We start from the raw sequence: 24,937 nt of genomic DNA on the forward strand, positions 1-24,937 counted from the left end.
GAAGACATTATCAAAGATGTTCTATTGAGAAGACGATCACTACCTGACAAAAGTTTTCAAAACCGTTTCTAGTCTTCGGTATTTCCAAACAAGTGACTACTGAAATCAATCGTACTAACTGCTGTCTGTGATTGCTTGTTTTGGCGTGAGAATAGTTTGGGCAGAGTGAGAGCGTGAGATTGAGAGTGAAAGCGTGTGTCACACGCCAGATGCGTGAGAGTTGGCAACCCTGCATTAGAGACGTTTCGCTGATTGTATGCTTTATGCCTTAATTGTATTTACTACAGTGGACTCTAGCTTGAATTCCACAACAGAAGCGCGTGACTAATATGAAATGTGTGTTTGTACACCCCAGAACAACGCAGTGACACAGCTCCCGAATCCTGCTCTCGTGTGAACATACAAAACCCCCCTGCTGAAAATCAATGACACGGTGAGGGCGCGTAGGGGGGAGAGAGAGAGAGAGAGAGAGAGAGAGAGAGAGAGAGAGAGAGAGAGAGAGAGAGAGAGAGAGAGAGAGAGAGAGAGAGAGAGAGAGAGAGAGAGAGAGAGAGAGAGAGAGAGGAGGCGGTGTCTAGTGACCGAGGAGGAGGAGAAAGCTCCTTCATCTCCTTCGGACTCTCTTCATCGCATCTCCTTTTTTCCTTCCATCCTACAAGCAGTGTCAGGTACCACCGGAGTGCCCGGGTTCGTGGACTTATTTTATTCCCGGGAATCGGACACATTTAACACTAACGAACTATCCCAGGTAGGCAAAGCACCGAATCCGGCTGTTTTTCATATATTTGTTTCAGTCAAATAAATATGAACTGGGACTGAAAGTGAGTAATTGTCGACTTTCATTGTGCCGCTGGATGGAGGAGAAACAGATGAACAAAACAAAGCTCCGCGGGGGCGCAGATAGTGTTGACGCCGCTAATTGCTTTTCAAATTGGCGGAGGGGAAGCTCACGAGCTAATCGTTTCGCGGTGCTCCATCTGCCGCGGTGACAACTCTCCAATGTTTATAATCCGATTAAAGAGCGGTCAGCAGTTTGATAAATTGAGCACTCTACACTCCTCTGTGGCTTTCTGACCAGTATGCGTCACACCGTGAGAGTTCTCCGTTCTGTAAAGTGCTCTTCATCACTTCAGCGTGCTCCCCTAACTCTTTGCTACAACCTCCTCTTCCTCAGCATCTGTTTGGCACTCTGACGAGGCTATCCGTCTTATGTTCCTCTCCGTTCGTTTTTCTCACTCTCCACTCTTTGTCTTTGCTTTTAGAAGATGTTCTTCTTTCTGCTACCTGTCGTGGCTCTCCTGCTGAGCAGAGAAACGGCGGGCTCCGGGAACAGTAACGAGAAATGGCTGAGCACCGTGGCTCAGTACAAGGACAGATCCTGGAACAGATTCAGAGACGTGAGTTTGAAGTCTGACAGACACAACAGAAGCAGCATCATACTAAGCTACTGTGTGTGTGTGTGTGTGTGTGTGTGTGTGTGTGTGTGTGTGTGTGTGTGTGTGTGTGTGTGTGTGTGTGTGTGTGTGTGTGTGTGTGTGTGTGTGGTGTGTGTGTGTGTGTGTGTGTGTGTGTGTGTGTGTGTGTGTGTGTGTGTGTGTGTGTGTGTGTGTGTGTGTGTGTGTGTGTGTGTGTGTGTGTGTGTGTGTGTGTGTGTCCGTGTGTCATGGAGAGAGAGATAGCACTGTGCCCTTGATGCACCCTGAGTACTTGAGCTCTTTCCAGCAGGAGTAATCCACCTTATAGAAAAATCAGCAGATCCAGGTAGAAAGAGAGTCACGCTCACAGATAGAAAACGCTTTTTTTTGATGAAAAACACTAAAACGTTGTAGCTTATGATTTGACTTTTTGGGTGATTTCCCCAATGGTCTCATTTTGTCATAATTGAATTTGGTTATCGGTATTGGTTACTATGACAGTGGGCTTTTAAATCTGATTGATTATGCATTTCAGGCAGAATTAGTAGTGGTAAATTCCCACCTTTAGTCCAGTGACATTTCATAACAGTATACATGCCAACCTGCAGTAATGGTTTATGTTTGGTATTTCTGCCTTTCCTGGATTCTTTCTAAGAATAAAGCATACAGCACATGCAAAAGTCAATAGTACACAGCTAGTGTACCCATGTGTGTATGGCTGTATGTACAGTTTATTTGACGCTGGACAGCTCTGCCGTGCTCTTAAGTCATTACAGACTCATAATTATGCACAAACATTTGTCTTGCTCTTGTTTAAAATCATCATGATTGTCGAAAACGTTGGTCAAGGTATGGTTAAAAACTGTATGAAATGCTACAAAGAACAGCCACAAGCCTCGACTGAATACAAACTTGGCACTTAGTGTTTCCCCTACCATTGTCTTGGAGGGGTGCTGCGCCCCGCCAACGGAGCCCCGCGCCCCCCCTGAAATTCAAGGTGTTTAAAAAAAAAAAAAAAGACTGTAAGAGAATGCATGCAAAGCTGGTTGTAGTTTCTACGAATAACACTCAAACGATTTTCTCAACTGAGGGTTAAAACTAATTTCCTACACAAAGACTCATGCAAAAACACAACATTACATCTTGTGTGTACCTTAAATAATAATAATAAATTATTTATTTATTTTATATAGGCGCCTTTCACATATGTGCTCACAAGTCTTTTCAAACAAGATCTTAGTCCAAAACAGTCAACTGATCGACTAGGAGGGGGCCGACCTATCAGTTACTATTGGTATTGGGACTTCAGAATATGGCTCTGGCTCTGGCCTCCACACTCTCCAGTCTCCAGTTTATCAGACTGATGCTGACAGTAGTGTGGCTCTCCATTTTGATACCACACTCCAACATGACGATGTCCTTTGCTACCTAATGTTCTCCAGAGGTGTCTGCAGACAGTGGGCTAACTCTGGCCTTATTAGAGCTGGCCTTCCCTATACAGTACAATAGTGGATCAGCGAGGTGAGAGCCGGTATTAGTCATGACTGTATACACTCACCCTGGGCTCAACTACCTGCAGTGTGTGTGTGTGTGTGTGTGTGTGTGTGTGTGTGTGTGTGTGTGTGTGTGTGTGTGTGTGTGTGTGTGTGGTGTGTGTGTGTGTGTGTGTGTGTGTGTGTGTGTGTGTGTGTGTGTGTGTGTGTGTGTGTGTGTGTGTGTGTGTGTGTGTGTGTGTGTGTGTGTGTGAGCATGCCGCACACTCTTTATTCCTCTCTGTAGTCTCCTGTGCCAGTGAAAGTCATTAACAGGAAACTGTCAGTGGAGGGCGGAGAACAGGAGGGGAGCGGGGGAGGGACAGGAGGGGGAGAAGAGGAGCTAGGAGGGAAAGGCTCTGACATTTATGTTTAATATTTCAAGCAATGCTACCAACCTGCTGTTGTGTTCATGTGTGTGTCTGTGTTTATTGTCTGCCCTATCACATAGGGAAACCTGCTGGTCGCAATTTGTCTCCTGCAACATTGGCTGTCTTTTTCCCCCGATGTGTCTTTCTTCCTCCTCCGTTCTGTCTTACTCATTCCTCTCCTCCCCTCTCTGGTAGCAAGCCCTTTCATTTCAGAGACAGCAAGACCTGAGGTTAGGAGAATGTGGTTCTGCATGAATCAATTTCAAACTGCTAAACAACCATTTCTGCCAACATCTGAATTTGGTGATTAGATGTGCTCATGTTGGGTTCAAACACCCCTTCAACACAGTGCCATTGTATCCAGATGAAAGGTGATAATTAGAAAAAGAAACTATAGTGAAATCATTATTTGTCAAATGTCCTTAATTGTGCGGTCCATGACAGAGCTGTGGGGCCAAGATTCAGGCTGAAAATGACACAATTTGACTGATGCCCGTTTGGAAAAAATACAACCTGAAATGACACAGAATACAATATGGTGAACTAACTTCGGTAAAATGAGCATATATATAAAATAATATCTGACACATTTTTTATCCTTATTATATGTAAGTACCAAATGAATTCCATAAAAAAAATGTAACACTAGTTTGATGTTGGTGTCATAAATGACCACCACATGTGAATTGTTCTTATCCTTTACGAACATGTGAAGCACAGTATGTTTCTCTCCCATCCCATTAAGAGGAGGGGGGTCCTCTTAATTCTCATCGAGTTATGAACTCCACATCTTTCTTCCATGCTTCCCTCTTTCCTTCATTTCATCCTCTGTCTCTGGAGCTGTGAATGACCCATGGCCCTCTCTATCTCCCCCTCCTCCTCTGCCCTCCTGACTCCCCCCCTCTGATGCTCTCCCCTGCCTGCCATGTTTCACTCTGCATCTCTGATGAGCCACTTTCTCCCTCATGAATAATGCACGAGTGTCCATTTGTTGGGAGGGGAGATGGTGCAATAGTTAAACAGTCAAAGTTCAGATGGCTTGTCTTGAAACATAAGGAAAATAGGATTTGATTTAATCCGTTTCCTCCCAACATCTGGACTGTTGGTGGATATGTGTAATGCAGACAGTGTTTTTGTAGTTCATTTCTAAAGCGGAAGAACATGTATTTGCAAACATTTTTAGATATCCCTCATTACCATCACATGTTGTCAGTTCAAACTAATGTTTCATCCAATCATAAAAAACCAGTTTCGTTGTTACTTGCCTGTAGACTTGGTGCAGACATGAGTTTCCGCTGGTTTGCAGAAACAAAGGGACACATTTGTGAAATAAATGACACAGTGTGCTGGCTTCAGACAGAGGTTTGTAGACAGGCTTACTGGCTCAATCTTCAGACCCCCGCCAGCATTGTGTAACTGTCTGATTAGTTGAGTTGTATTGTGAAAAATGTCTTATTTTATGTTTCTAGTGCAATGCCTTTGTTTCCAATATGCTATATAGATTGTTAGGGGATCTAGATATTTTTGACCAATTAAAAAGTTCTTAATCCCTAAATTAGCTCTGCAACCTTTGTTGCTCTTTAGCCAAATGATTTGTTGTAGTTCATGCCAATAGTATTCACATTTTCCATAGGTTAATCCCACTTTAATTTTCATGAGCTTTTATGCAAATAAAGTACAGCTGCAGTGAATATCAACACATTTGTATGCAGCACTGACTGTGTTTCTCTTTCAAGCAGGGTCAACTGTATTGTGATCCGGCCGCTGGTTCCTTTTGTCTGTACATCAACGTATTATCATCAGGACAAAAGTGTATATTGGGGTGTCCTGCAGAGGCAGCAGCAGGAAAACACAATATATTATTAACCAATGTAAATCTGTCAGCGCCAGCATGCAGGGTTGATACAGGGCTGCATGAATGAGTGACCACAGCCATTTCCACACTTCCTCTAGCTCTCCTCTGACAGATTTAGAGTCGCTTTTAGAACAATCTCCTAACAGTCACCATATGTGTAGGGTAAGTGTACCAGAGGATGCTTTTCGCAAAGTGTTGTTATACAGCAGCAGACATTATGTTTATAATTATAGTCCTTCACTATTTCTAAATGATGTGCCTAAATGCTTCACCTCGTTAATCTTTCGCGTCAAAATTGCTGACCTCAATTGTATGTGAGGAAATACGAGGAAATACAGATAATTTGGAACTAAACTTTTGGAGAGTTTAGAGAAAGGTTGAGGAAAAGCTCCTGGTGTAATTGCTTTTCATACAGTAGTGAAGTCTATCAGATAATAATCCACAAATTAAAGTCTGGGTATTGCTGAGCTGGCCAGTTGAAACCAGTTCTATTGTTGCCTGAGCAAGCCTATTATTGGTGGACTTATGTTGTGTTTTGGGCAGTTGGTTTTGAGGTGAAGGTGCAGTTAGCATTAGTGTCTGTGAATCGGTGTAGAACGAGAGCATACGTTTGATCAATGTTAAAACATATGAACAGAGATCAGTACGCGCTGATGTCATGAGTCAAATCTCTGAAGCTCTGGTGAGCACTGACCCACACACTTACATCTTTTTCCCACTAGACAAAACCTCAGTGACTCCTAATATCATTGGAGTTTGTTCTTTAGTCTCACAGCAAAGTTCCCAATTGACATTCATTCCCTGGACAACTGACCCTGATGTAGACAGGATTCAACATCTGATCGCCGGTAATAAGGGCAATTGAGTGACCCTTTTTCAGTGCAATTTTATGAATTAGTCAATGTTTTGGCAAGAAACTATGACAGTTATTGCAATTTATAAATGTACAAAACATACAATCAATGAGCTCTCCTAAAGCCCTCAGACTCAATTGAAAACACATGCTACTCTGCTGATCATAGTAAAACATGGTTCAAACTCCACAGAAACATTTTTCAAAAACAATATATTTAAATGTTTCCATTGTTCTAACAATCATCCACTCTGGTATAAGAGTTTGAAAGAGAAACTTAATAATTCAAATACATACAAAAATAAGTAATCACCTTAACATACAGTAGATAAGCTTTGCAGTTTTTAAGTTTTAAGATACTTAGAAAACCTCCTTGGATGTGCTAATTTTTGTGGTAAAGGCCTATTACTCAACTCAGTTTTTCTCGTATTGTGCAGTGCACTGACCTCAATACATTTTTGGTGCTGACTATAATTGTACATTTGTTTTCTGAAAGCACACTTCTTATTTTTTACAAGAATACCAATCCCCTGTCTTATCTCCGGCTGTCTTGGATCCTCTCCTCTCCTATCTTATCATAATCTCCCTCAGCAGTGAAAGAAAGCTGTCGTTCTCATTCGTGCAGTCCGACTTGTATACTCACGAGGAGGAAAGTTGTTTTCACTTCTGAGCCGGTTGTTTGCTTCTCCTTAAACAGGCTCTTCTTGTCCCTCTCCTCCTTCCTTTCCTTTCCTTTCCTCTCATTTCCCACTGAAATCCTGTCTTCTTCCCTGCTTGCATGCTGTCAGGTTTACAGAAATGCAATAAATCTTATTTGCTAGGGACGTCAGGTGTGTGCTGCGTATTTCTCCCCTACATTTATGTAAATGCATGTCATCTCCAGACTGTGTATTCATTAGCTAGTGGACCTGGTGGCAGGTTGGAAATGACGGCGTGCTACAAAACACTGTGGATGTGCTTGTGAAGTTTCACTGCGTCTGTGTGTCAGAGCCTCCGCCTGTCTCAGCTCAGTCACATGCCGGCAATTAAATGCTGTCATCTTTTATCATTGGTTTTCACTTTTCGCAAGAAGACAGCCTCTCCTGGTCTGTCAGTCATCGACCCCTGCTGTCTCTCTTTATCAAAACTATTGGAGTGTGTGTGCATGTGTGTGTTGAGTGACTGTGTGTTTCCTGCAGTGGAGGCAGCTACTGTTATTTTCATTTCAAAGCTGTTCGGTGTGGTAGCATGTATTTTCTGTTTTCCCCTTTTTCATTTGTGGGAGAGAGGGTTTTGCTGAGCTTGCAAATCTGTTTTCAGCCCCACTCTGACTCGGGGTGAACACATTCACACCTGGGAGCTCCCCGCTGCATCCATATTAAAGTGTTGTCCTCTGGTATGTATTATGTTTGCACCCTGGTGCGTTTGTGTGTGTTCTGATTAGCTGGTTGCGTACCCATGGGGGAGGGGCGGGGTGCGGTTTAGAGAAGCAGCTTAGACGAGACAAACCCTGGAGTCACCTTCACCTTCTCTCACACACACACACACACACACACACACACACGGGCTGAACGATTAATCGATTTTAAATCGAAATCGCGATTTTAAATGATGCGTTTATCAAAAAGTCTGCAATTTCAAAAATGTAACCATCTGAGTCAGGTTAGTAATGCTTCATCACATGTTTTACATCTATTTCAGGGTGAATCTTAAACTGAAGCTTGACTTTAAAGCAACCCAACGGAAGTTTCATGTAAGTTTAGTTCTTTCACTCGCAGCTTTGGGTGGGGTCGCTTACATATTTTTTCCGCAAATCGTATCGCAATATCAGTAAGAAAAATTGCAATTATATTATTTCCCCAAATCATGCATCCCTAACACACACACACACACACACACACACACACACACACACACACACACACACACACACACACACACACACACACACACCGAATGATAACTCCCCTGCAGACTTAGTATTTCCGCCAATTGACTTTGGTGTACACCTGCCATTCATCCTTATCTCTCCTTTGCTCTGTCCTCCATTTCTCTTTCTCCTCTTAAGCTGCCTCCATACGTCTCTTCTTACCGTTATCACCTCCACTTCTCCTGGCTTCTCCCTCCATCATTTTATACCCCACTAATTCCTGATGAAACAGTGCCCTTCAAAGTAAACCTTCTCACGCTTTCTGCTCCTTTCATCGCTATTCCCTTCCCCTTGCCTTCCATCTGCATGCGTATACTTCCTACTCTGAGATATTTATTTCAAATGACAAATAACTGATTCTGTTTCTTGCACTGAATGAGAGTTTTCTGTGTCATGCAGTGTCTCTTTAAACCATCTCATGGAAAATGTTTGCACATCTCTCTCCCCCTGCATGTGCACCCATCCACCCTGAGGCTCTTTGAGGGATCGATCAGTAAATGTACTGGGCCTGGTAACCCTGATTGAAGCCTTGATATAATCAATAAGACTGTTAAGAGGCACAAAAACACACACATCCACACGTGTGCAGGAACACACACACGCATTGAAGGACAATTCGGTCACAAGCCAGACAAAGGTCACTGCCCTCTATGACCAGGATAAATAGGTATTGTGTGTGTGTGTGTGTGTGTGTGTGTGTGTGTGTGTGTGTGTGTGTGTGTGTGTGTGTGTGTGTGTGTGTGTGTGTGTGTGTGTGTGTGTGTGTGTGTGTGTGTGTGTGTGTGTGTGTGTGTGTGTGTGTGTGTGTGTGTGTGTGTGTGTGTGTGTGTGTGTGTGTGTGTGTGTGTGTGTGTGTGTGTGTGTGTGAGTGAGAAGGATTGCCAGTGTAATTTTGGCTGATGATAAGAAAGAGGAAATGGAAAAAAGAGAGATGGTAGGAGAAGAGAGGAAGAGGAGCTTTCATGTAAAGACCATCGACACTGTAGGCAGAACAGATGGAGACAGGGGGGAAAGATGGAAGGAGGAGAGACGTGGAATCCATCATCAATAAACTGTGTGTGTGTGTGTTTCAGTTTGCTTTGTCATGGCAGCCCCCTCTCTCTCTCTCTCTCTCTCTCTCTCTCTCTCTCTCTCTCTCTGGTTATGTCCCCTAACGGTGGTGCTGATAATAGTGCCATTGATTATTTTGAAGAGATGCTGTCTGATTTGCTGTCTTTGTCTCAAGATTAACCAAGAAAGAGGAACCCCCCTCAGACCATTGATCTCTTCCTATTATACATTTAAAAAAGGTTTTTATATGAAAACATATCATGTTAATAATACTACTACACTAAAGTGGAGAAAATCATCTCCCCATTGGTATGTGCCAATTTAGTGGTTGGAGATATGAGGATATAAAGTATGACATTTTAATAAGTTTGTCTAGCATCAGAGAATTATTCATGCCTTTTAAGCTGAGGTACCGAGTTTAATATCTCTGAATGTGCTTGTCTTTACGGACATTGTTTCAAATCAATGAACAGAAATGCTTTATAGCGATGGCCTTTAATCCAGGCTGCTGGTGTGCACAGCAGGGAGGACCGGCAGTCCAACTCTCCAACTGTTGGATGGATCATCATGAACTTATCTTCTGACATTTATGGTCTCAAGAGGACGAGTCCAAATGAATGAATTTGAGTTTGTTCCGACTTCTTCTCACATCACGAGTTTGACATTTTCCCTTCTCTTTTTTTTGGAAAGGTTTAGGCCTGTCCTGCCAGATAAATGTATTAACTTATCAACCTTAAATTGGGCTGAGGGAGTTGTGAAACGTGTACCCATCAGACATAAAGTTCAGCAGGTCAAAAAACATTTTAGTTTGAAGCTCTGATTAATGTCCAAATCCCTGAAACCTAAATTCCATCAGCCCTATGTGCTATGTGTTTGTGCGTATTAGCTCATTTTAGCAGGCTAACATGCTAAACTACAACATGACAGAGGATTTGATCCACATCGCTCAACCCTATCCACAGTATGAATCCGTCATCTGTTAAGAAACTATGTCAAATTATTAATTTCAATGCACCATTTTCCACACAACTTTAATGTGGATGCAGCTAATAATCATTGATTCATATTTTAACTAAAAAAGATATATTGACTTGTCAAAGATAGCAAGGAAACATATCCAAATGTCATAATAAAAGATATGAGGATGAGTATATTGAATGGTACAAAGCAGCATTGTTCTGAGAATGTTGTACCAACGGAGGTATGTGTTGAAAGTTTATTAAACAATTACCTTAATTGTTGTTAACTTATATTCTGTCTATCATCTAAATGATTATGTCATTTTATCACCAAAACATCTTGAAACACTCGAAACTGAGTTTTCTCTATTAATATGCCATTACCCTGCATGCAGTAGTGATCCGTATGTCTTCAAGCTGTCTTCACTACTTCCACCATATTTCATTTTCATGGATGTCTGCGGTCGTTAGAAAATCTGCATTGTACTAATGACAGGCCGACAGCTTTCTGTCACCATATGTCTAGAGCTTTAACCCGTGTCTGTAGCAGCTGGTTTTCATGAAAGAGAAGCTCTGTGTGTGTGTGTGTGTGTGTGTGTGTGTGTGTGTGTGTGTGTGTGTGTGTGTGTGTGTGTGTGTGTGTGTGTGTGTGTGTGTGTGTGTGTGTGTGTGTGTGTGTGTGTGTGTGTGTGTGTGTGTGTGTGTGTGTGTGTGTGTGTGTGTGTGTGTGTGTGTGTGTGTGTGTGTGTGTGTGTGTGTGTGTGTGTGTGTGTGTGTGTGTGAATAGATGTATGTATAGTTTCATGCATAAAATATGCGTAACTTGTTTTCCTCATCATGTCTGTTTCAAACGGAAAATACTGTAAATATGTGTATTCTCAGTATGTCAGAATAGTTGTGTACGTCTTTGTGTTTTTGTTGTTATTGCCATTAATGAAGCTGTCACCCCCACTGTGCTCTGGTTCGAGTGTATGATCAGATGTTTCTTCCTCGGGTTTGGCTCCCTCTACGTCTCTCCATATGTTTGGATTGTCTGTTTGTCATCAATTGTATAAGTTGATTCTAGGAGTGGAGAGTAGCCATAGCAGCTTAATTTGCCTGATTGATACTCTTCCGAAAAGAAAGTCCCTGTTGGCACGGTGTTAGTATTGTTGAGTTGCTAGTGGGAGGTCCTGAGCCATTGCCTCCGTAGTCGATCCCGGGAATATAACCCAATAGAAATTGGATATTTGTTTAACTCTATTGTTAAAACGGAAAATATGAGCTCAGAAGGGGAATCCTTGGTTGAGATAATTGGACACGAGTTGTGTAGTAATAGATGGAAATAACTACCATTTACACTTTTCACCATGTACACCATCTTATCTTAACTTTCTAATAACGCAAAGCGCAGTAAAGGCTAATAATGTAATGGCACGAGTTTTGCAGTTATTTGGATAGGAATCTAAATAATTAAACACATTTATTTTTTAACCTGAGAATGATGCTGCACAAAATCTCAGAGGATCAAAGTGATTATAAATCCATCCTATCTGGAATCTTGTTAGCAAGTACCATAGCATCCTATCCAATTCAATAAACAACACAGACAGTTATTTATCAGCATTTTTCAGTCACAATAACCGTCTTGTATATCTTACGATATGTAGCTGCTACACTCAAGCAGCATTTTCCTCTTGTCATTATGGTGTGACGATAGTACTGTATATCTTGTGATTTGTGAGCAGCGTCATGCGTTGATTGATTTTACGTGTCTGCCTCTTCTTGTTCCCTTTAATCACAGTAGATGTTATTGCAGATGACGATAGCTGATGCTCATGGTCCTTCAAACAGCGTTTCAGTTACAGATAATATTTGCCTGATCTATTATGTGATGGAGCCAGTTTCATCCACAGGAGGAGCGTCTCACACAGATCACATTCGTCAGTGGCCTTCCCAGCCTTGAGTTTCGCAGTGTGAAATAAATCAGTGGCAGTGTGTTTCTCTTTTTCGCACCTCTCCAGCCCTGCTTTCGATAAGTGTCAGCATCTCTCGTGTCCCTCGCTCTCTTTCTCTCACTCTGATGTTTATGGTCTCTAAAACCATGTCAGATTGAATTGGTCATTATCTAATTTCCCCCTGAGGGCCGGGATGCAGTTACTGTTTGTGAGTGTGGGTTTGAGAGATGTCTTGTCTGCTTCAATAATTCAAGAGGTGCAGCTCATGTGATGCTCCTGGGAGAGTGGAGGGGAGAAAGGGGGGAGAGATGGCGAGATATGTTTTCCTCACAGCATTTAGTGGCTTTCCATATTCCTCACTGCATCATGTTGTAGTTTTTCTTCAGCTAAGTAACTCCCTGCTGCACTTTTGTTTATAACACACAAACTCTTGAGCCTTGAGGGGTTGAATGAATACTGCATGTAAAGTCATGGACTCCCTGTGTGTGTGTGTGTGTGTGTGTGTGTGTGTGTGTGTGTGGTGTGTGTGTGTGTGTGTGTGTGTGTGTGTGTGTGTGTGTGTGTGTGTGTGTGTGTGTGTGTGTGTGTGTGTGTGTGTGTGTGTGTGTGTGTGTGTGTGTGTGTGTGTGTGTGTGTGTGTGTGTGTGTGTGTGTGTGTGTGTGTGTGTGTGTGTGTGTGTGTGTGTGTGTGTGTGTGTGTGTGTGTGTGTGTGTGTGTGTGTGTGTGTGTGTGTGTGTGTGTGTGTGGACAGTTAAACCAATAGCCCTCCGGCTGATGTGGTTAGGCAGTTTTTGTAACTCCAAAGTCTTCTGGAAAGTGAAACTAAACTGAATGTTGCATTTTCTTACAGTCTTTTTTGATAAAGAAAAGTTTATATTAAAGTCCCTCTGGTCCAACAACATATTAATGCAACAACTTTGGTTTGTTGGCTGTTTCATGCAATCCTTTTTTCTCTCTTTGTCTCACAACATTTTTTGTTTCTCCCAAAAAAGGACTAAGTCTACACTCTAAAAACAAATGTCTTGGCTCAACATGCCACATGATTTAAAAGGAATTGTAAGTTGTATGCACTTAATTACCATCATTGTGAACACACATTTTTAAGTTGACAACCATTTATAAATTAAGTTGCTCCAAATATATTATATTCAATAGTTTTTTTTCTTAGCTTTTTCATGTTTTTGCCTTTAAAGAAAGAAATTAATTGATTCCACAACAAAAATATTAGGCAATTCACTTTTTATTTTGAACTGCAGTTGTTTATTTCAACACATGATGTTTCAATCAGGAGAGACTTCATTTAGTTTGAACATGTATTGACACATGCCATATGATAAGGTGCATGAACACCTGAAATCACAGCTGACTGCAGGAGAGAGGAGAACCATTTTATAGCTTGGCTGCAGCATGTTGATTGGCTGCTGGAGAATGAGGTGAAATGTAATAGGTTAAAGAGAACGCCTGTGATGAGCTGATTGTATGCAGCTGCGGAGTGAATGTATATACACCCAGTCTTCCTGAAAGAACTTGCGCTGAGCTTCATTTAAATCTTGAAAAAAAAGATAAATTACACAAATTTAAATTGCCCCACAAATAATAAATAAACACATTAGCCATATTACCATGGGAAATGGGGACACAGCAAATACATGCTGCCATCACATCGAAGTTAGAGGCCTTTGCATATTTAAAACCAGTGCCAAATATGTGAAATCTGTAAAGTTTTTGTAAAACTACAGAAACAAACTCTCAATGGCCACCAGTCTGCAGATCACACACATCCATTTCACAAAAGATGTAACAAAGATGTTTACACTGCCGACAGTCATTATTTCAAACAGTGTGAACACATTTAACGCAGAATGCTCATTCATTCATGGCTGCCATCGTATGGTCAGATCCTGGGTGGACCGGTCACTGCTGAAGGCGATATTCATGTCCTTTTGAAGCACATTAAATAATAGGTTAGCGCATCAGAGATAATGAATTGGGTAATTGCATAATTTTTAAACTGTCACTCTTAGCTAATTAGCCATTATTACCAGCTGCTAAAGCAACGCTGGTATTGTTTTCACCTATTGAGTCTGCATGTGTGTGTCGTCATGGCAATGTGGTCCTGAAGACACACAGAGGTGGTTTTGAGTACTTTGCCTAGTGTTTAAATGCATGTGGACAGATTTAGTAAATCACAACCGTGCAAGTTTTAGTGTATCTTCTCATCTTTTTTGCTGGTCCAATACAATATGTGAAGAGCAGAAGCCACTTTTCAAATGTTACACAATCCTTTTCCCATGCCATTGCTGTCAACACCTATCCATGCTGAACGTTGCTAAGATATTATTGATTGGGGTGTGGCCACAAGTGCAATATGCTTCAAAATGTAACTGACAGAGAGCAGTGCTTTTGTCCTGTGCCCGTGGATTTTATTTTATTTCAAGATTTTTAATTACATCGCTAAACTCCTTGAAAAGGTCCTCTTCCTTTTCTCCAAGGTACACGACAAGGCAGCGGATGGCTATAGTCCTCTGCGTACTTCAATTGAATTGTGCTATTTTTGAAAAAGGAAAAAAAGAGAAATTACCTAAATGAATATATTCTGAATGGGAGACTGCCAACAACTTGCATTTCAATGACAACTCTAAATAACGATCCTACCTCAAGAAGCATCCTTGATCTGCTTCACAGAGATTCATTTTTAATAAAAAGCGATATCACAATAGTAACCAAAGTATTTTTACTCTCACAGTAGCCTCTACTACTTTGTATCCTCTCACAGAACTATTCAGTTCAAAGGCTGCTAATTTTGGTCAAACAGCAATTTGCCCATACAGTGCAACTACAAGGCTATCTACTGTATTTCAATGACAAAAGATGACACTCACCTTAAAATGTCCTTTGTATATTTCTATTTGTCTTAACTGTGGGAACTTGTCCCGGCATGTTAAGTGTGAGTGGACTTGAAATCCTTAACTCAAGGTGTAGAACAATTAAGTTATCAAGCCAATTGCATTACTTACTACTTGAATTTAGTTTTAAGTCAATTAACGCAGAAATCAGAGTTCAAATTACACACCATATTAAGTTGATGTAATTACCAACATTATTACGTCAACACAACTTATAAATTAATGTTTGCAACTTAAAATGTTTATCTAAATCAATTAACTCACATTTCTATCTTGCAACCATGCATTTAATTAAGTGGAGGTGAAAGGTCGCCTGAATTCGTTGTTAGAGTGTACAGCCATGTCATGCTGGTGTTAGGCACAGTGGTGCTTTGCTCTAAATCCAACAGATCTTAGTCTTGTGTGTTAGCATGGGAGGACATGTATGCACCATGTTGCCGCTACCTACTCTTAGAAGAGTCCAGCTTACTGCTGGTTTGTGCTGTCTGAGTCTGAAATAAAGTCAGAAACAAAAGGTTCACGTTGGATAAAAACAACATCGGACAGTGCTCTACTTTAACCCTTCACATAGAAAGACCTCTGATCATGTGATTCACCCCCCCCCCCCCCCGTCAGTGGTACTACCCACCCGCCCTCCAGTCCTATGCCACAGTGTTGTCAGAGGAACAGCTGGCTGTCCTGTTTCGGGCTGACTTTCAAATCCAGAGAGACACGTGTAACCAGATTTAAGCCAGATGGTGTTTTTATCCCTTGTATCCTGTTTGAACTTTTTAGATGTTTGACACATAGATACAGGTTTGAAGGAGAATGTCTGGTTCTAAAGTAATTTGGTGACTTTGAATTTTAGTAATGTTTCTGGTTTTAATGGGGAGAGGAGTTTTTATGACTAAGTGCCTGACTTAAAAAAAAGTCATATGGAGTATAATGGCACACTTGATTCTAACAGTCAAATGAATGTACAAAGTAACAAGATAAAACAATTGACTGCTATGAAGATTTGTACATATACTGTAGCCACAGCTTCATAGTGCTTTATTTCAAACTGATAAAAACATATTCTGCATTGCTAAAGGAAGAGTACATTTATCTTTTGAGATTTTATTCTGATTAGATGAACCCTGAGTGAGATGTTTAAACGCTATTTACAAAACCATTACATCTAGACTATATTTTTGTAGGCAACTTGTTGCAAACCGAGATGTTTTTCATGTTATTACACTGACAATGATATGGTAATTTAATCATTCCAATCTGAAGAGAAGTCCTGCACTGCATTACTGCTCTATGAATTATGTGTATTAGAATCAACAACTATACAAACAAGATTAACTTGAGTCTGTAATGTATCATCATGGGAAAGTGTGCTACCAAGGTGCATGGCAGCTCTCAACGTGTCATTTAATGCAATGTAATAATATCCGGTGATGTTATGAGAGTAAACAGCACTCATAAACTATCTTAGGGATATGCTGCAGAGTTGCCAGAACACATGACCTATGAAGCTGCTTAAGGCTTGTCTTTCATTACCGTCCTTTCTTTCAGTGCCTCCTTGAGGGGGAAAATACTTGATTCTCTAATTGGAATATATCTTTTTTGGTTTGTGCAATTAAAATCCCAGAAGGCTCTTGCCAACTCGATCTCCATGTGCTGTCTTCTGAAAACAAAATCAAATTAAAAGCACATCTTAAAATGATCTTTGAATGTAATGCTTCTGCAGAAATATGAGCTCAATTCTTCGTTAAGCACGGGGCAAGACTAATTATATCAAGACCACTGTGTTGACACATTGGGGGTGCAGCTGCAGAAGAACGACACAGTCAGACATGCATAACAATCAATATAAGCTGTAACCTCGATTTGCACCAGAACAATCCATACAGACAGAATTCGACTGATCCCCTTCACCCCGTTGTGCACAAGCTCATCAGCCTTGATACTGTATGTAAGAGGTGGAGAAGTACGTAGGAGGCGCACTGTGATGTAAAAGCTCTGTGTTCTAGTTTTTAAACATCAATTTCTTCATTTGTGCTAAATACGACTGATTCCTGGTGCTACAGATGATCGTTAACCCTCCCTCTTAAAAACAAGCAGAGTGATTCTCCTATCACTGGACGGTTGTGGTGATACATGCACATTGTATGTGTTGACAACAGCTGTGTGAGTGATTGAGCAGGGGGCGGGAGGAAACACACAGGAACAACAGCAAAGCCAAATGACTCGTGATGTCTTCGGGATAAATAAAGCGAGATAATTGATTGAATGGTTGGCCTCATTGATAATAGACAGAGTGAAAATAGTAAGGGTGTGAATATAATTCTATTTATGCATATGCATGTTGGAGGATGACACAATCATTGTTTGTCAGCTTTAAATAAAACCAAGCTGCCTCTGGGCTTCAATCATATTTTGGGCTTCAATCATATTTTAATAATAATAATAATTCTTTGCATTTATTATAGCGCTTTTCCAGCGCACATGGAATAGGTTCTTTAAACCTCCTCAGTGTGTGTGAGTATGTTTGCACTACTAACCTTGAATGCACCAGCTTTTGGCATATTTCGAGAGACTTGCTCATGGATGCCTGGATGCTGTTGATCAATACTGGAAGCTTTTTTTATCACGACTGATATAATTGGTCAATCACTGCCAATCATACCTGACCGTTTCCTTTGCCCTATTTACCTTTGCTCTACTGGGGGAGGCAACATACACATTGTGCACTGAGGTGTCTATACATGCAATCTACTGTATCTCAATAAAGCAGATTTATTTTTATTTGTAGTTATGTTATGATAACACATTCATTTATCACAGAAGCTTTAACACAGCAGAACTCATTGCATCTTTTCAGTCCAACTGTTTAATTATGCAGGTGTTTGATTATTTGTAGGCAGAATGCCGTGTAGAGAAGACTAAGGGCTAAAGGCTAGGCAAATATTAGATGTTTGCTAGGGGAAAAATAATGCTAATCGAGATCTGTATGTGTAGGATCTGTAAATTCACTATGTACCGTATCCCCTGAAAAGTTAGTTATTGCAAGTTAAGTGATCTCATGGACCATTTAATGACCTTCATTTGATTGCTTCTTAAGTATCCAAAACACTGTATACAATTTGAGTAATATTAATCCACCAGGATTCACACGAGCACACACACACACACACACACACACACACACACACACACACACACACACACACACACACACACACACAGCATCTGCTATTCAAACATGAATGTTCGCGGACTCTTCCTTTTCTTCCTCTTCTTTTTCACCAACTTTTCATGGTGAGAGTTTTGACATTTAAATGGAAACACCAAACATCATCCCACTCCGACTTTCTCTGCCTGGCTCCTCAGAAAGAGAAAGAGTGGGTGAGAGTTTTTGCGGCTCACTTACAGCGAGTGTACTTTTTCATCATTAAGTGTGCCTGTTTTTATGTGTAATGTGTGTGTGTTTGTGTGTGCCCATACGGCACCCAGCATGGTAGTTGCCAGAGATACAAATTATGTCAGCCGAGCTGCATTTGTTTCACTTCCTGAGGCATAGAAACACAGCCTGTAGGATCCCTGGGAAAGATAATAGCGTGGATCCTGAGAGGGTTTGCTGGAAACTGGGACTCTGGTTTGTCTGGACCACACTAACATATTCCATGGCTGCTTCAGTGTGGCAGACTGATGAGGGTCAGTTAATTTCCTTAAGGGGCCTATTATGCTTTTTGGGGTTTTCCCTTTCCTGTACCATGTTATATATGTTTTGTGCATGTAAATGGTCTGCAAAGGCTTAAATCCCAAAGTTCACTCCAGACTGAGTTTCTTACTTTTGCCTCAAAGTTTAAATGATAGCATCTTACTGTGTATGTATTTGTGTACGTGTGTGTGCCCTTTTCACTGTTCTTTCATATTCTCCCATGTCCTGTTATAACAAGGACACTCAGCAAGGGAGTTCAAATCCTGACTCAGATTTAAAGCTGGCCTAGTTTCATACTTTTGCAGCAAAGGTCAGAGTAAAAGAGAACATTTTATGAAAAGGTGGGTACAGTATGCTTGTTTGCTTGTGTCTGTGGACATCTTCTGACTGCTGGTATTTCTGATTCACAACTGAAAGGGCACTCATGGAGCACAGACCTCTGCCAAGACGTTTCCAAACGTGTACTTTGCACCTGATTCAGATCTGCTAATAAATTAAACAAGGTTTTCATTGGCCCATGAAAATTGGACCAGATGATTTGTCTTCTCATATCCTGCAGACAAACAAACCAAAACAAGGGGCAACATCAAAAACCTCCTTCAAAGCAGTGATAATATATATTGCAACAACTTCTTCCAGGGTACACTCAGATATTGTATCACAGCTCTCATGACATACTGATGTGTTATGAATGTGACCGACTGCAACCTAACTTAATATGTTTTGTTTTTCTTCTATGTCTTACCTGATCGCTTCTTTCACTGATGGTACAACAGGTAAGTCTATTTTTTCTATGTGTTTGTTATGTTAGTTTTTGAATTTGTGTGTGTCTTCTGGTTAGCATGTAATTGTGACTCCAGGACTTTGTGCCATGTATTTGCCTAGGTAGGTACCTAGACAGGCAAACACACACAAATGTCTAACACACGCACACGCACACACACACACATACACACACACACACACACACAGATTTGTGCCAATGGCAAGATGATTTGTCGACTTCTATGGGTGTTAGTGTGTGTTTTAGCAGGAGCAGCCTTGGTGGCTACAGTCCTGGCCTCCAGGCTTAAGTGTGACAGTGGAGATTTGTAGCTCTTTGCTCTGCTCTCCAGAGTCTCCACACACACACACCATCCGGTATGATTTCACTGAAGACTCTGACCGCCTCTTGGCCTCTAGTTTGACTGCTACTAACTGGCACAATCAGCCAAGGACAGTACTGCGCTGTGGTGATGAAATCCCCCGCTAGTGTTACCCGTTACCATCGCACCGGGTGTGAGAATCCTGACATGGGTGTTAGGAATATCCCACTGATCGCCTGGTGTGTAAACAACTGACAACTGGCAAGCGGATCTTCACCCTTATTTTAAAAACCTTACGAAAACATACCACTAGCATGGTGAGAAATGAACTGAGATACATGTACAATATGGTGTATGTGGTACGATTTTAACTAAAAGGTAAAGGTGTGCCAAGAAATAACCTACTGCAATACAATTAAATAGATTATAATATTCTACTATATTAATGTGACATTGGGCCGCATACAATCATACATACTATGATAAGGTCACTGTATAAGTCACTGGCATTGTTACATTTGTTTGTTATCATCAAAAATGTGTTCCGTGAAAGTAAAGCAAGTTCATAATTAGATAGACATCGTGACGTATTTATTTTCGGTACAGTTTATGTTGAAACCGTTAGAGTGGCACACTTGTTAGCCTGTTCCATTCTTCTTCGTTTTCCGAAGCCGTGGCTTGGAAGTATACTTGCTTCATTTCTGAATGAAGTGACTTGAAAGTACGCGACTACCAAGCCAGCATCCTCGCGATTGAGAAACACCCACTGAATCCTGTGAGTCATGAGTCGTTGTTGGGTGTTGAGCAGGGAGCGGATGATCAACTCAGTAGATACGAGGCTTTGTATTTTTTATGTATTCGTTTTCTATCTTTTCTTACCTGTAACAATGTTCCACTAGCACAATACCTTACCACAATACTTACGATACAAAATATGAACCAAACCACTGTAAAGATTGTTTATCAAGAGGAGCCTTTTTATTTTGCCTCCTCAAAAACCTCAGCTCTACTCCCTGGATGCTATCCAAGAAATAGAAAGTAGATATGTAGGATGTGGCTGACTGAGGTGCATAAAGTTATACTTCTCATGCAGTCTCGCTTCACAGAATTACAAATGTTCATCTCCAGGTTAAATAAACTTGGTGAAATTATGATGTTTTGCTTGGATTGATCCCCATGTCTCTGCATGAGTTAGACAAAGAACTCAAACTCTTCTTATGTATGTGTAAGGAAGAAATATATTTGTTAAAAAAATAATTACCTTTGAAAGTAAAGCTAATAAATGCAATATCAATAGATGTAAATTAGACAATTACAGATGTTTCCCTCTGGTTATGCTGCTTGGTCAGGTAGATATGATTTGTTTATTTAGCTGCTTCAAATCCTTTTCTGTTTAGCTTTCAAAAAGGTGGGTGATATCAGTAGCCTAAAGCTGCACCGCCTTACCATAAGCTACTATTTTACATTACCATCATTTTACCTATAATGCTGCTTTTATTTATTTCCTGCTGCCAGTAAGAGGCCGCTGACTTTTTATGCATCTCTACAGTTCATGTACATGAAGTACAAATGTTTGTGCTTTTTTCCACCTAAAAACTGTTATCGATGGTTACAGTAGCTTCCCTAATCTGGTGTAATACAGAACATCTTGTTTTCCTGTTTAAATCTTTTTGAATAGCAGCACATTACACTGGTACAGTGTGAGTATATATTGTAGCTGTATGTATGTATATGTACTGTACCTGAGAATTTGCAGAAAATAGTCAGACTCCAATATAAATGAATGGGTAGGAGTGAAATATTGATACGACCTTGTACAGAGGAGTGGGAGAGGTATAAGGGAAGGAAATGGTAGGACATAGTAGGAGAAGAACCAAACATCAGTTTGAAAGTGACAGCTCCATTACTGCTAGCATACATTAATAACCAGCCAAGTCATTACTGTGATAAATGAATCCATGCGCTCGCAGAGACAAACAAAACACAATACTAATCTATGTTCTCAAACAGAGTGTCAGCAGCCACGACACAAATTAAGGGAATGGAAATTGAGCGGAGAGGTCAGGGGGGAGAGAAATGGGGAAGAGGACAAGGACAAGAGATATCGTCAGACCAATGAAAAGCTGAAGGGGGTGACAATGGAAAATGATCATCACAAACAGGGTAATGAGAGTAAAAGAAAAAGCCAGAAAAGAGGCAGAAAGACAGTGAAGAAGAAGTAAAGCGTCTGTGAGTTCTGTTAGAGGACTTTCTTTACGTTTTGACTGTGACAGTTCTGCGAAGAGCCAGCCGAGTCATTAGTGCTAGAAATGAATCCTGCTGCAAAGACAAACGAGCACAGTGTTGATCTCGAGCCTCAAACAGAATGCCAATCACCTACCTCACGTGTCTGGGATGATCGGTAATTCAACTGTGAGAGGGACAGAAAGAGAAAGAAGAAGGAGTGGATTGTCCTACAGTACCAGTTGCTATGCTGCATCATTACCACCCTGGAGTCATCCAATCACATGGTACAAAGAAAGCCTCCCCCTCCTGCACCCCTTCTTTTTGTTCTTCTTAGCCTGTCACTTTAAATTAAGTGCTCTTACTGTATACACCCAGCCATGCCATAAAAAGTCATTCAATGGTACTTGATGGTTTTTAAAGTACCTCAACGGAATACTTTCTGCTCTGAACAGAACAATACATGCCGTAAAACTACTCCTGTCCCTACAATCAAGCTATTTCTGTATGTGACTCATATTCAACCCGGGCAGGTCAGCCTACTTTTGTTTGCAACCTTTTAAACTGGAGAAAGTCCCTCCTCAATACAAACAGTGCTTTTATTGAGAAATCCTACTTCCCAACTCTGAAGGGACTTTTTTGTCATCTTGTTAGCATTTCAGCTCCCTTCTCACTTGCATCTTCTACCTGGGCTTCTGTCCATTTAGCTTGTGTGTGTAATCTAAGTTATGTGTGATGGACGACTGTAAGTCATCACATGTTCAGGTGAGTAGTCATGGTTAAATTGGCCTACATATTAATGTTTTCACCAAAGTTGACATTAAATTAAACTCCTAAAGAAAAGTGGCCCTATAATGGTCATTTTCAGGTTCCTGATTGTATTTTGTGCATCTATTGTGACATGTTTACATGCTTTAGTATTCAAAAAGCTCTTCATTGAAACCAGAGCACAGTCTGCTATGATTGGTTCGCTGGCCGGTTAGGCTGTGATTGGTCAACCGCTTAGAGATATCCCGCCCCTTAACCTATCACGTGCAATGTGTTTGAGCGCTAGCCAATAGCAGTGCACATTTAACGTTGTGATGTCACTATGTTACAGAAGTAAACAAAGGACTACAATGGAGTTATTTCAGGCAGGGGGGGAGTGTGTGGGAGAGAAACTCCCAAAAATCAGAGCTGTTGTTAGATAAAAGCCATTTAATACTATAGAAAGTAAAGAGTACCAGTTGAATTGTTGGTTTTGTTGGCCCGCAAAAACCTAATTTGTGGGCCTGTGTCTGTAAAAATTCATTTCCTGTCACAGTTATTGAGTCAAGAGACATGTATGAACCAGCAGCTGTTATGTCCCTGATCACACTTACACTATATGCAACTATCAGTATACAATACACCTGTTCACAAACACATTTGTTCACACACACACGCTGGCACACACAGCGTTTCTTTTGCCGATCTGTTCGATTCGGCCTCGTGGTGCAGAGTCGGTATTGGATTTATTTGGTGCCAGCCAGCTGCCTCATTACTGCATTGTGAACACACACGCACACACACATATACGTTTGTGTGACCAGAGGCAGTGTTGCAGCCCTGGCAGGGAGCACATCGCTAGGAATACAGTATCAGTTGGTGGAGTCGGGGCAAGACTTAATTTAATAACCAATCATGTCAGCCCCTCTCATCCTCTTTAATTGCAGCAGACAGTTTTCTAATGCACCAAGAGGAGAGTTCTGGTCCGAGTCTCATTAGAAAAAGTTCTCCGGGAAGCAGTGTGATTAGAATTACAGTAACTTGTGTTTCATTACCACTGTTAGTGTAATCACTAACAGTAATTAAACAAGAGAAACAGATCCCATCGGACTTTATCCACCTATCCTATGCTGCAAAGTATTTCACACTTCCATGTTATAGTTGCTTGGCGGAGCTTGCCATGTTGTCCTGAAATTAATTTTAGGTCTTGGGACCGTTTGTTAGACGTGCAATGTAATTAATTTATCGTGTATGCTCATATCACATGCAGTGCCTTACAACAGAGTTTTGGTTTTCATCATTTGAATCAACCATTAATCTGACTGGTGAAGGCCTTAATTGCAATACAAATGTATTTGATATGCATTTACTGGGAAATTGTAAAGTGTATATTAACAAGCACTGAGCTAGATAAAAATGGTGATAAAAAAGCAGTTTCTATAACACAGCTTTTATCACAAGCATTAAAAAGCGTATGTTTTGTAAATGTGTGTGTGTGAGTGAGTGAGTGAGTGAGTGAGTGAGTGAGTGAGTGAGTGAGTGAGTGAGTGAGTGAGTGAGTGAGTGAGTGAGTGAGTGAGTGAGTGAGTGAGTGAGTGAGTGAGTGTGTGTGTGTGTGTGTGTGTGTGTGTGTGTGTGTGTGTGTGTGTGTGTGTGTGTGTGTGTGTGTGTGTGTGTGTGTGTGTGTGTGTGTGTGTGTGTGGTGTGTGTGTGTGTGTGTGTGTGTGTGTGTGTGTGTGTGTGTGTGTGTGTGTGTGTGTGTGTGTGTGTGTGTGTGTGTGGCCACAGCTTGCAGCAAGAATGACTACTGTCTGCATGAGTTTGCGATAACAGGTGGTGTAAGCAAACGCTACTGAAATGTAATGCAAAATGACGAACTGAATTCTGATTAAGATAAACACAACCTCCCTCTGCCTCGGTGCAAAATGATTCATTTGCAGCCGTGATTTAACCAAACAGGCACGAGCACAAAATAACTGGCATTGGGGTTTGAACAGTCTTTGCAGGAAATAGAGATTTCCCAGTCTGCAGCTGTATCACAGTATTGCCTTACTTGGCTGTATTCTTCTGTTTTATCCTATACAGAATATTTATCAGCAACTATTTTCCCTTTTGGAACTCTCCACCATCTGTATGTGTTCATACTTGCTGTGAGGATCACATATTGGACTATGTGTCATTGGGGAGCCTTAAGTCCTGATGAAAAAATGATTTAATCGTGCTCTTTTACCAGAGCCTGTGTGTGTGTGTGTGTGTGTGTGTGTGTGTGTGTGTGTGTGTGTGTGTGTGTGTGTGTGTGTGTGTGTGTGTGTGTGTGTGTGTGTGTGTGTGTGTGTGTGTGTGTGTGTGTGTGTGTGTGTGTGTGTGTGTGTGTGTGTGGTGTGTGTGTGTGTGTGTGTGTGT

The 24,937-nt window shown here is 41.1% G+C and overlaps 1 protein-coding gene across 2 annotated transcripts in view; it reads left to right on the forward strand.

Moving 5' to 3' along the window:
• The first annotated feature begins 600 nt into the window (after positions 1-600).
• Positions 601-24,937, forward strand: part of spock1 (SPARC (osteonectin), cwcv and kazal like domains proteoglycan 1) — a 132,451-nt gene continuing 108,114 nt past the window's right edge. The window contains exons 1-2 of one of the 2 annotated variants that reach the window (XM_034092207.1): positions 601-748; positions 1,263-1,397. In XM_034092207.1, the coding sequence (XP_033948098.1) occupies positions 1,266-1,397 (132 nt within the window). In that variant the 5' untranslated portion in view covers positions 601-748; positions 1,263-1,265. The remainder of the gene's footprint in view (positions 749-1,262; positions 1,398-24,937) is intronic. The other variant, XM_071204529.1, reaches the window with a different exon arrangement.

Source organism: Pseudochaenichthys georgianus, chromosome 10 (assembly GCF_902827115.2).
Source record: "Pseudochaenichthys georgianus chromosome 10, fPseGeo1.2, whole genome shotgun sequence".
Taxonomy (NCBI): Eukaryota; Metazoa; Chordata; class Actinopteri; order Perciformes; family Channichthyidae; genus Pseudochaenichthys; species Pseudochaenichthys georgianus.